Below are 12,461 nucleotides of genomic sequence, written 5' to 3' on the forward strand. Positions count from 1 at the left end.
TGCTAAAAGGACACTATATTAACCCGGTAAACCAGGTCTACGCCCGGCACCTGCTTGCAACAAGGCGACAAACCCCATGGGAATCGCTGGAGGAGTTCTACCGTGCCCTCCTGGTGTTGGGGAGAGACTGCAGCTGCCCGCAGGTTTCGGCGAGCGAACACACTGAACTCTTGGTCCGGGACGCTTTCGTGGCAGGTATGCTACTCTCACAAATCCACCAGCGACTGTTAGAAAAAGACACTCTGGGTCTCAGGGAGGCACGGGCCCTTGCAGGCTCCCTGGACGTGGCCTCCAGGAACGCCCGCGCTTACATTCCCGACCGCACAGCAGCCCCCTGGGCAGCGTGGAACCCCTCCGCGATCGACCCCGAGACTTCCCCCATCCCCACACAGGCCTGCGCTGCAAGGCGGCCTGGAAATCCCCTGGCCCCGCTGCTACTTTTGCGGGCAGGCCAAGCACCCCCGCCAGCGCTGCCCGGCCCGCGCATCCACCTGCAAGGGATGCGGCAAAAAGGGCCATTTCGTGGGGGTATGTCAGGCCAGTGCGGTTGCCGCGGTCTCCGGCGGCGAATGCGGACCGCAACCACAAACTTCGCCACGGTCCCCATGCGGCCAGCAGTCACCGCCACCTTCCTATTCCAGTGGAAACTGTATGCTTTCTACTGGTTAGGATGTGTGGTAGCTCTGCCCTGCTGGGCGGGCTATAAGAGCCTGTGCCGTCCCAGCAGCCTTCATTCTGTACCTGAGCTGCTGGGGGAATCATCTAGCTTATTAAAGCCTTCAGTTGGACTACAACCTCGCTTTAGTGGTTGTTGATCGTGCATCAGGGATGAGCGGGGCGGGGGGAGGAGCGGTGGGGGAAGAGCGGGGGGAGAGGAGCTAGGGGGATGAGCGAGGGGTGAGGAGCAGGGGAGAGGAGTGGGAGGGAGGAGCGGGAGGGAGGAGTGGGGTAGGAGCAGGGGGAGGAGCGGGGGGAAGGAGCGTGGGGGGGAGCAAAGGGGAGGAGCGGGAGGGAGGAGCTGTGGGGGGAGCTGGGAGGAGTGGGGGGTGAGCAGGGGGGGAACTGGGGGAGGAGTGGGGAGAGGAGCGAGGATTGAGGAGCGTGGAGGGAGGAGGAACAGGGGTGGAGGAGCTGGGAGGAGAGGAGCTGGGGAGGAGTGGGGGGGAGGAGCGAGGGGGGAGGTGCTGGAGGGGAGTAGCTGGGGCGAAGAGCGAGGGGTGAGGCGCGGGGAGGGGGAGGAGCGGGGAGGAGGAACAGGGGGGGAGGAGCGGGGAGGTGCAGGGAGAGGAGCAGGGGTGAGGAGCGGGGGGAGGTGCGGTGGAGGGAGCGGGGGAGGAGGAACAGGGGGGAGGAGCGGGGGGAGGTGCGGGGAGGAGTGGCGGGAGGAGTAACAGGGGAGGAGTGGGGGGTGAGTGGGGAGGAGCGGGGGGAGGAGCGGGGGAGGAGCGGGGGGAGGAGCAGGGGGGAGGAGCGGGGGGAGGAGCTGGGGAGGACGACTGGGGGAGGGGAGCGGGGTTGGGGTTTGGGGATGGTGCGTGCTGGGAAGGGTGGGGGGGTATGGGCAATGATGACATGTCATCTATCCCCCCCACCGTTATGTTTGGTCATCACCCAGCGATGTTGGCCACCGTGGCGGGAGCCGCCCTTCTACATGTTGCCCTGGGAGCTGGAGCAGGAGCGTGCCAGGGAGGCAGCGGAGGCTGCCGCAGAGGAGCGTGCCGCAGGGAGGCAGGTGGCAGCTGCCCAGGCTTGAGGGCCGCCCGCACGACAGGACGAGGAGGAGGAGGAGGAGGAGGTGGTGGTGTTGCAATGGCGATGGAGACACCCGATGAGGCCCCTTGTGTACCGTCCCCGCTCGTTGTACCAGGACCTCACGGATCGGGCATGCAGGAGGAGACTCCGGATGAGCCGGGAAACCGTCACCCATATCTGCCACCTGATGGCACACCTGGCACCGCGTGGCACTGGAGGAGGACACCCTCTCCCTGTGGCCTCAAGGTTACGGTGACCCTGAGCTTTTGTGCCACGGGTCATTCCAGGCGCCGAGTGGGGACCTGTCCGGCATCTCGCAGGCATTGGTGCACCGGTGCATCTGTGTAGTGACGGACGCCCTGTATGCCATTGAGAATCCCTACATCCGGTTCCCTCTGCACCGGGCCAGCCAGGATGCCCGGGCAGCGGGCTTTGCTGCGGCGACCAGGATGCCCATGGTCCAGGGGGCGATTGATGGGATGCACGTCGCCGTGCGGCCACCTGCGGATAACAGGGCTATGTTCACGAATAGGAAGAGGACCTATTCCATGAACATACAGGTGGTCTGTGACCACCACATGAGAATCCTGCACGTCTGCGCCCGGTACCCGGGCAGTGTACATGACTCATTCGTATTGGCGCAATCTTTCATCCCCACCATGTTCGAGGGCCCCCCCCCCGCGGCTGAGGGGCTGGTTGCTGGGCGACAGGGGTTACCCATTGCGTTCGTGGCTGATGATGCCTATACGGAGGCCACAGACTGACGTGGAGAACCGCTACAACGATGCCTATGCAGCGACCAGGGGTGTGATAGAGAGGTGCTTTGGGCTGCTGGAGATGCGCTTCAGGTGGCTGGACCATTCTGGAGGGGCCCTCCAGTAACCGTCAGATAGGGTCGGCCGCATCGTTGTGGTCTGCTGCGAACTGCACAACATAGCCCAGCAGAGGGGCGATGTGCTGCAGGCAGAGGAGGGGGAAGTGGAGGCGCAGACCTCCCAGATGAGGAGGATGGGGGCAATGGTCAGGACAGACGGGCTGGATTTGGACGGGAGGCTGTCCACCGTTACCGGCTGGGCCAGCGGGCTCGGGACAGGCTGATAGCCGCCTGATTCACGGGCTAGGGGGGCGTGGGAATCGCCGAGTATGGGCACAGACTGCACACTATGGCACCAGCCAACCACCCTCACCCACCCACCCACCACCTACCACCCTCACCCCCCCCACATGCACTCCACCCCTCCATTGCTCATCCATCTGCCGCACAACGGGCCGGGCTCACACAGTTGCCGGTGGAAGCATGTCTATTGCAGGCCATGGAGGATGATGACAACCCGCCCTGCGATGAGCTCTGGGCTCTACATCGCTGGGCAATGTCTGACCCATGGCCACAGTACCACCCTCCACCCAAAGGGGGATATGGGAGAAGGGGGTTATGGGGAAGGGGGGATATGGGGGAAGGGGGATATGGGGGCTATGGGGGAAGGGGAGATTTGGGGGATGTGGATATGGGGGCAAGGAGGATATGGGGGAAGGGAGGATATGGGGAAGGATGAATATGGGGATATGGGGGAAGGGGGGATATGGGGGATACAGGGGACATGGGGGAAGGGGGTTATGACAGAAGTGGGGATATCGGGGAAGGGTATATGAGGGAAGGGGGATATGGGGATGTGGGGAAAGGGGGGATAAGTGGATATGGGGAAGGGGATATGGGGGAAGGGGGATATGGGGAGGTGGGTATGGGGAAGGGGATATGGGGGAAGGGGATATGGGGAAGGGGATATGGGGAAGGGGAAAGGGGGGATATGGGGGCATATGGTGGGAGGGGGATATGGGGGAAATGGGGGAAGGGGATATGGGGAAGGGAGGATATGGGGAAGGGAGGATATGGGGAAGGTGATTTGGGGAAGGGGGTTACGGGGAAGGGGGATATGGGGGAAGGGGATATGGGGGAAGGGGAATATGGGGAAGGGAGGATATGGGGAAGGGGATATGGGGAAGGGGGATATGGTGAAGGGGGGATATGGGGCATATGGGGGGATATGGGGGAAATAGGAAAGGGGATATGGGGAAGGGGGGATATGGGGGACAGGGATATGGGGGAATGGGGATATGGGGGAAGGGAGGCTATGTGGGAAGAGGGATAGGGGGAAGGGGAGATATGGGGAATGGGGGAAGGGGGATATGGGGTAAGGGGGAATTTGGGGGGGGTGGATATGGGGGAAAGGAGGATATTGGAGAAGGGGGATATGGGGAAGGGAGGATATGGGGAAGGATAAAAATGGGGATATGGGGGAAGGGGGATAAGGGGGAAGGGAGGTTTGGGGGAAGGGAGATATGGGGGAAGAGGGATATCAGGGAAGGGGGATATGGCGGCAGGGGGGATATGGGGAAGGGGTTATGGGGAAGGGATATGGAGAAGAGGATATGGGTGAAGGGGGAATATGGGGGCATATGGGGAGGGGGATATGGGGGAAATGTGGGAAGGGGATATGGGGGACATGGGGAAGGGGGAATATGGGGAAAGGGGGCTATGGCAGAAGGGGGATATGGGGGAAGGGAGGATTTGGGGACGAGGGATATGGGGGAAGGGGATATGGGGAAGGGGGATATGAGGGAAGGGGGGATATGGGGGCATATGGGGAGGGAGGATATGGGGGAAATGGGCAAGGGGGATATGGGGATATGGGGGAAGGGGGGTATGGGGGAAGGGGGGATATGGGGGAAGGGGGGTATGGGGGAAGGGGGGATATGGGGGATGTGCGGATATGGGGAAAGGGGGGATATGGTGGAAGGGAATATGGGGGAAGGGAGGGTATGGAGGAAGGGAGGATATGGGGATACGGGTGTAGGAGGATGTGGGGGAAGGGGGGGATCCGGGGGATATGCGGAAGGGGTGATATGGGGGAAAGGGGATATGGGGGAAGGGGGGATGGGGTAAGGGGGCATATGGGGATGGGGTATTGGGGAAGGGCAGATATGGGGGAAGGGGGATATGGAGGAAGGGAGGATAGGGGAAGGGGGATATGGGGAAATGGGGATATGGGGAAAGGAGGGTTGGGGAGGGGGAAAGGGGGATATGAGGGAAGAGGAGATGGAGGAAGGGAGATATGGGGGAAGGGGGATATAGGGGAAGGAGGGATATGGGGAGGGGAAATGGGGAAGGGGCATATGGGGGAAGGGGATATGGGAGAAGGTGGTTATGGGGAAAGGGATGATGTGAGGGGATATGGGGGAAGAAGGGAGATGGGGGAATGGGGATATGGGGAAGGGGATATGGGGGAAGGGGGGATATGGGGGAAGGGGATATGGGGAAGGGGATATGGGGAAGTGGATATGGGGAAGGGGATATGGGGGAAGGCGGATGTGGGGGAAGGGGGGGATGTGGGGGAAGGGGGGATAGTGGATATGGGGGAAGGGGGGATATGGGGGAAGGGGTGATATGGGGATATGGGGAAGGGGGTATGGGGGAAGGTGATATGGGGGAAGGGGGATATGGGGAAGGGGAAAGGGGGTTATGGGAGCATATGGGGAGGGGGATATGGGGGAAATGGGGGAAGACAGATATGGAGAACATGGGGGAAGGGGGATATGGGGAAAGGGATATGGGGGATATGGAGGAAGGGGATATGGGGCAGGGGATATGGGATAAGGGGGATATGGGGGATGGGGGATATGGGGGAAGGGGGCTATGGGGCGATATGGGGGAAGGGAGATATGGGGGAAGGGGATATGGGGAAGGGGGGATATGGGGGAAGGGGGATATGGGGGAAGGGGGGATATGGTGGAAGCGGTATATGGCAGAAGGGGGATATGGGGAAGGGGGAATATGTGGGAAGGGGGACATGGGTGAATAGGGTGAAACGGGATATGTGGGAAGAGGATATGGGGGAATGGGGAAGGGGGATATGGGGAGCGGGGTTATGGGGGATATGGGGGAAGGGGGATATGGGAGAAGGGATATGGGGGAAGGGGGGATATGGGGAAGGGTGATACGGGGGCTACGGGGGAAAGGGGATATGGGGAGGGGGGATATGGGGCAAAGGGGGATATGGGGGAAGGGGGATATGGGGAGCGGGGTTATGGGGGATATGGGGGAAGGGGGACATGGGAGAAGGGGATATGGGGGAAGGGGGGATATGGGGAAGGGGGGATACGGGGGCTACGGGGGAAAGGGGATATGGGGAGGGGGGATATGGGGCAAAGGGGGATATGGGGGAAGGGGGATATGTGGGAAGGGGGGATATGGGGGAAGGGGGATATGTGGTTATGGGGGAAGGGGGGATATGGGGAAGGTGGGATATGGGGAAGGGGATATGGGAGAAGGGAGATAAGGGGGACTGGGACACCCTCCCCTCAAAGACCAGACACCTCCGCATTCCATGTCTCTCTGGCAGCAGGGAAAGCAGGATCTTCCAAAGCAGAAGCGTCTGCCCCGCTCCTCCCTGAAACTATAGGATTGTCTCCAGATGACGGAGGCTTTGTCCCAAGGTCAATTCCCATTTTGGACTAGGACCCAATGGACTTTATAGAAATGAGAACGAGGAGAGATATAAAATGAACAGCCGATTGGCTATCACCCGTTTTACACTGTCAAAATCCAACTTCTAAAATATATAAAGGACAACAAGAATGTGCAAATAAGTGAAGGTGAAAAGGCCCAGATGGAATCCAGGCAAAAGCTTTCCAACTTTTAGAAAAATAAAGAAAGAGAAAAAAACTCAAGGTGCATTGGTGAATCTTTGGCTGCTCGACCACAGTCCTCTCTGCTCCCTTCTCTCTCACCCCAGTAATCCCTCAATTTTTCAACCTTACAAAAATGTCTGTCTTTCAATCTTAATTTCTGATAAATGGCAGAAAATGTACCAGAAATGGCATAGCCCATTTTTGTCCTAACAGATGCAGACCTGCTGCATTTTGATTTGATTTGATTTCTTGTCACATGTACCGAAGTACAGTGAAAAGTATTTTTCTGCAACCGAGGGAACCTACACAGTACGTACATAGTAGGCAAAAGAATAATCAACAGAGAACATTGATAAATGGTACATCGACAAACAGTGATTGGTTACAGTGCGGAACAAGGGACCAAACAAAGCAAATACATGAGCAAGAGCAGCATAGGGCGTCGTGAATAGTTTTCTTACAGGGAACAGATCAGTCCGAGGGGTAGTCGTTGAGGAGTCTTGTAGCTGTGGGGAAGAAGTTGTTCCTATGTCTGGATGTGCGGGTCTTCAGACTTCTGTACCTTCTGCCTGATGGAAGGGTATAGAAGAAGGCAATCCCTGGGTGGGAGAAGTCTCTGATAATGCTGTCTGCCTTCCTGAGGCAGCGGGAGGTGTGTACAGAATCAATGTGGGGGTGGCAAGTTTGTGTGATGCGTTGGGCTGAGTTCATCACACTCTGCAGTTTTGCAAATAAAATGCATATTTCTTGCATTTTATGCTCTCCTTGAAAGCTGAGTTATGATTACCTGTTGACTAACTAAAAGTTTTATTCAAGTTCTGTTATTAGCTCATCTTACATTCATAAAGTTGCGTGGCCTTCAGGACGCACAACAACGCAGAATCGTCGAGCAGAAACTTATAGCCAAGTGCCGCACACATGAGTGCGGCCTCAACCGGGACCTGGGATTCATGTCGCATTACATTCATCCCCCACCATCTGGCCTGTGAAATCCTACCAACTGTCCTGGCTTGATACAATTCACACCTCTTTAACCTGGGGTTACCCCATCTCTGGATTTGTAAAGATTTAATCACCTGCTAATGCTCGTATCCCAAGCATTGTCTGGTATCTTTGAATCTGTCTATATATATGTTTCTGGAACATACCTCTTCATTCACCTGAGGAAGGAGCAGCGCTCCGAAAGCTAGTGACATTGAAACAAACCCGTTGGACTTTAACCTGGTGTTATAAGACTTCTTACTGTCCATTCATAAAGTAATTGAAACAGATCCTTTGAAGTGACGTTCAGAGGACAATCATATGATTTGCCTGAAGCAGTGGAGCAGTACCCTTCTGGATATTTAATGCTCAGCTCAGTGTAAACTTAAAACTAGTAGTTTGGTAGTGGATAACCTGATCTGTTACATGCTTACCTTATCAGGTCGGGTTGCAGTGACTGTCCGGGATAGAGTGGATGCTTGTGTCGGACTATCAGTAATTGATGCCTCTTTTCCCTGCACCTCAGTGAGGTTGGAAATGCTCAAACCCACCGAAGCCTACAAAACAAAGCAAAATAAATTAAAGCATAAATGAAATGCTATTTTAATTATTGCATGTTGGTCTTTAAGGAGAGGACCACTCTCCCCACACAATGCAAATCCTGTTCACCCCACCCCCACCAAACACCCTCCACCAGCGATCTTTGAACTGCAACATTTCATTTATATATATGGTCTTACTAGGCTGTGATTGACAGCTTACCCACAGCCAGCTGTCTGGATTGTTTAATTTCAAATACAGAAGATATATCTTAGATCAACAAGTTGGCTTCATTAACATCAAACTTGAAGATGATTTCCAAATTGATCTGGCACATTTTGTGCAGTGCAAATGCCGGCAGCTACAAGAAGAAAGGACAAAATAATCTATGCTAAGAAACTGTGGAAAACCATCATCGAAGGATGGCCTGATTCAATTCTGCATGTCCATGAACACATGGCATCATTTTGGCATCATCTGGACAAGCTAGGCATCTCCAGAGAGTCATCTTTAAAGGCAAGCAGGTCATCATACCAGAATCTTTACAACCTCATATTCTTCAACAATTTCATCACTCAGACATAGGCATGGATCAGACAAGAAGACTTGCAAGAGAAACAGTTTATTGGCCAAGTATTAACAATGGCAGTGAAGTCACGTTCAAGAAATGTGAGACATGTTAAGAGCAAATGGCAAGTCAGCACAAAGCACCATTGATTACACATGAAGTTCCGACCCATACTTGGCCAAAATCACACACGACCTCTCACATCTATGGCACCGACTTCCTCGTACTACACCAAGGACCCCACTATTCGATAATAACACATACAGCAAGCACAAGAGTCACGCGCACTCTAAGAGCTATTTTCAGTTTATTTGGTGTGTCCAGAGAGATAATTATGGAAAACAGTCTGCAATTTGTTGCTAAGCTATTTCAGGACATGTAAGAGAAAGAGAATATCGATCACACTATTTCGTTGTCTCATTACTCCATATCTAACGACCGAGATGAATGAATGATTTACACTAATTCTCAAATGTAGAAAGACTAAGCAACATTGCAATGCTGCATCTGGGTGTGACACCTTTAAGTGCAACTATTTCGTCATCAGCAGTGCTCATGTCTGACAGGCCTGTGCTTATCAATTTACATACTCTTACCAATTCTATTCTCTCAGAAACTAGGGGCGACATTCTCCGACCCCCCACCGGGTCGGAGAATCGGCGGGGGCTGGCGTGAATCCTGCCCCCGCCGGTTGCCGAAGTCTCCGGCACCGAATATTCGGCGGGGGCGGGAATCGCGCCACGCCGGTTGGCGGGCCTCCCCGCTCGATTCTCCGGCCCGAATGGGCCGAAGTCCCGCCGATAAATTGCCTGTCCCGCCGGCGTAAATTAAATCACCTACCTTACCGGCGAGACAAGGCGGCGTGGACGGGCTCCGGGGTCCTGGGGGGGGCGTGGGGCGATCTGACCCCGGGGGGTGCCCCCACGGTGGCCTGGCCCGCGATCGGGGCCCACCGATCCACGGGCGGGCCTGTGCCGTTGGGGCACTCTTTCCCTTCCGCCTCCACCACGGTCTCCACCATGGCGGAGGTGGAAGAGACTCCCTCCACTGCGCATGCGTGGGAAACTGTCAGCGGCTGCTGACGCTCCCGCGCATGCGCCGCCCGGAGATGTCATTTCCGCGCCAGCTGGCGGGGCAACAAAGGCCTTTTCCGCCAGCTGGCGGGGCGGAAATTCCTCTGGCGTCGGCCTAGCCACTCAATGCTGGAGCTCGGCCCCCAAAGATGCGGAGCATTCCGCACCTTTGGGGCGGCGCGATGCCCATCTGATTGGCGCCGTTTTGGGCGCCAGTCGGTGGACATCGCGCCGTTTCCGGAGAACTCCGCCCTAGAAAACAACTTTTAAAACTGCAAGAAACGATGAGCAACATATATGATAAAAACGCAAGAGCAGAATTGCCAACTTTACAGTTGGGACAACGAGTTGCATTCAGGAACCCACAGAAGGTACATCACAACCAGCCAAGGTGACAAGGATTTGTTCAGGACCATGGTCCTATGAAGTCATTCTACACAAAAGTGTGGCAGTAAGGTGTAACTGAGGACAAATCCATTCCATTCCAGCTCCACAACCACGATACAGTCTGATTGCATCAAGTGGAGATCCAAATGCAACCAGGAACAACATTCAAGAATGACTCTCACAGATCACTGTGACCAATTACAGAAATCTCCAGGCAAAGTTACCATCACAGGATCTGGGCATATTAGTAGATTTCCTCTACACTTTACAGACTCAGAAATTCATCAGGTCTATGCTCTTACCTAATGGTAACTAAACAGGAACATGTGTTGTAAATAGTTTTGCTTCTTTGGAAGAGGGAAAGTATCTTTGAAAGGAGGGAATGTTGTAATATATCTTTAGGAGTGATCAGTATGATATCACTCGAAGGGAAATGTGTCATGTGATCATCTTAGTTTCACTTTTGCTTTGAGCAGAGAACACACACATCTCGGATGGGTTCAAGATTTACACCTATGTATATCTGTTCTCATATGCCTAGTTTTATTATATGAACACATAATATTTTTACCCAATCCGTCATGAGCGATTGGTGCCTTGTATTTTGCACAATAAATAAGCCCATATCATTTTAAAAACATGGGGCGAAATTCTCCGTTATCGGCGGAAAGTCCGCCGATCGGCGCAAAAAACGGCGCAAATCCCACTTGCGTCACGTCATAAAAATGGGACGATAGTCTCCGGCCCGAAATGGGCTAGCAGCGACGTAACGGGATCCGCGCTTGCGCAGTGGTTCACGCCGTGCAGCGTCATACACGCTGCACGGCGTGACGGCTCATAAGGCCGCGCAGCCCCCCCCCCAACCGACCGGAACACCCGACCGCAACACCCGACTGGATGGCTGGCCGTCGCTCAGCCCCGAGGTTCGAGTCACGCGATGTGGAAGCGCTCCTGGACGCGGTGGAGCAGAGGAGGGACGCCCTGTATCCTGGGCACGGCCGCAGAGTTGCCCCACGCCACAGCCGGCGTCTGTGGAGGGAAGTGGCAGAGGCCGTCACCGCTGTGGCCCTGACACCACGGACAGGCACCGGGTGCCAGAAGAAGGTGAACGACCTCGTCAGAGCAGGCAGGGTGAGCCTCCCCATATCCCCCCTCCCACATATCCCCCCTTCCCCATATCCCCCATATCCCCCCTCTCCATATCCCCCCTCCCCCATATCCCCCCTCCCCATATCCCCCCCTCCCCATATCCCCCATATCCCCCCTCCCCATATCCCCCCTCCCCCATATCCCCCATATCCCCCCTCCCCCATATCCCCCTCCCCCATATCCCCCCTCCCCCATATCCCCCCCCCCATATCCCCCCTCCCCCATATCCCCCCTCCCCCATATCCCCCATATACCCCACTCCCCCATGTCCCCAATATCCCCCCTCCCCCATATCCCCCCTCCCCATATCCCCCATATCCCCCCTCCCCATATCCCCCATATCCCCCCTCCCCCATATCCCCCCTCCCCCATATCCCCCATATCCCCCCTCCCCCCCCTCCCCCATATCCCCCCTCCCCCATATCCCCCATATCCCCCCTCCCCCATATCCCCCCTCCCCCATATCCCCCCTCCCCCATATCCCCCATATCCCCCTCCCTCATATCCCCAAGTGAATCCAGCCCTAACCTTAACCTCTGCAATGCACGCGCAACCGATGGCGTGCATTCATATACCTGCCTAACACTGTTGCCTTTTACCCCTGCCACCCACCCCCCCCCCCCCCCACACAGGAGAAGCGCGCACACAACAATAGGGAGCATGTGAGGACTGGAGGAGGGCCCGCTGATGAGAGGCCACTGACCGTACACGAGGAAAGGGCCCTGGAACTGGCTGGCGGACCTGAGGACCGGGAGGTTGCTGATGCAGAGGTCGGGGGCCCATGCGCAAGTGAGCCACCAACAGCCCGTCCCCATATCCCCCCTCACCTATAGCCCCCTCCCACATATCACCTGATCACTGCCTGATGTCTAACCATGCATGCTTCATTGTGTAACGCAGGACCATACGTCCAGGCACCCATCCCCGCAGATGCAGACCGCCCGCAGGATGCCCCTCGGAGACCACAGGAGACGGAGAGATCCGCACCTTCCAGCATGCGACGCCCGCAGGATGCCCCTCGGAGACCACGGGAGACGGAGAGTCCCGGACCCTCCAGCATGCGACGCCCGCAGGATGCCCCTTGGAGACCACGGGAGACGGAGAGACCCGGACCCTCCAGCATGCGACGCCCGCAGGATGCCCCTCGGAGACCACGGGAGACGGAGAGACCCGGACCCTCCAGCATGCGACGCCCGCAGGATGCCCCTCGGAGACCACGGGAGACGGAGAGACCCGGACCCTCCAGCATGCGACGCCTGCAGGATGCCCCTCGCACACCACGGGAGACGGAGAGACCTGGAGCAACAGGGAGACGACACCCCAGT

At 56.4% G+C, this 12,461-nt stretch overlaps 1 protein-coding gene across 3 annotated transcripts in view; it reads right to left on the reverse strand.

Moving 5' to 3' along the window:
• creb5b (cAMP responsive element binding protein 5b) overlaps positions 1 to 12,461 on the reverse strand; it is a 645,202-nt gene that overhangs the window by 489,802 nt on the left and 142,939 nt on the right. For all 3 annotated transcript variants that reach the window (XM_072509394.1, XM_072509393.1, XM_072509395.1), the window contains exon 6: positions 7,854 to 7,976. In XM_072509394.1, the coding sequence (XP_072365495.1) occupies positions 7,854 to 7,976 (123 nt within the window). The remainder of the gene's footprint in view (positions 1 to 7,853; positions 7,977 to 12,461) is intronic.

This window comes from Scyliorhinus torazame, chromosome 6, assembly GCF_047496885.1.
Source record: "Scyliorhinus torazame isolate Kashiwa2021f chromosome 6, sScyTor2.1, whole genome shotgun sequence".
Taxonomy (NCBI): domain Eukaryota; kingdom Metazoa; phylum Chordata; class Chondrichthyes; order Carcharhiniformes; family Scyliorhinidae; genus Scyliorhinus; species Scyliorhinus torazame.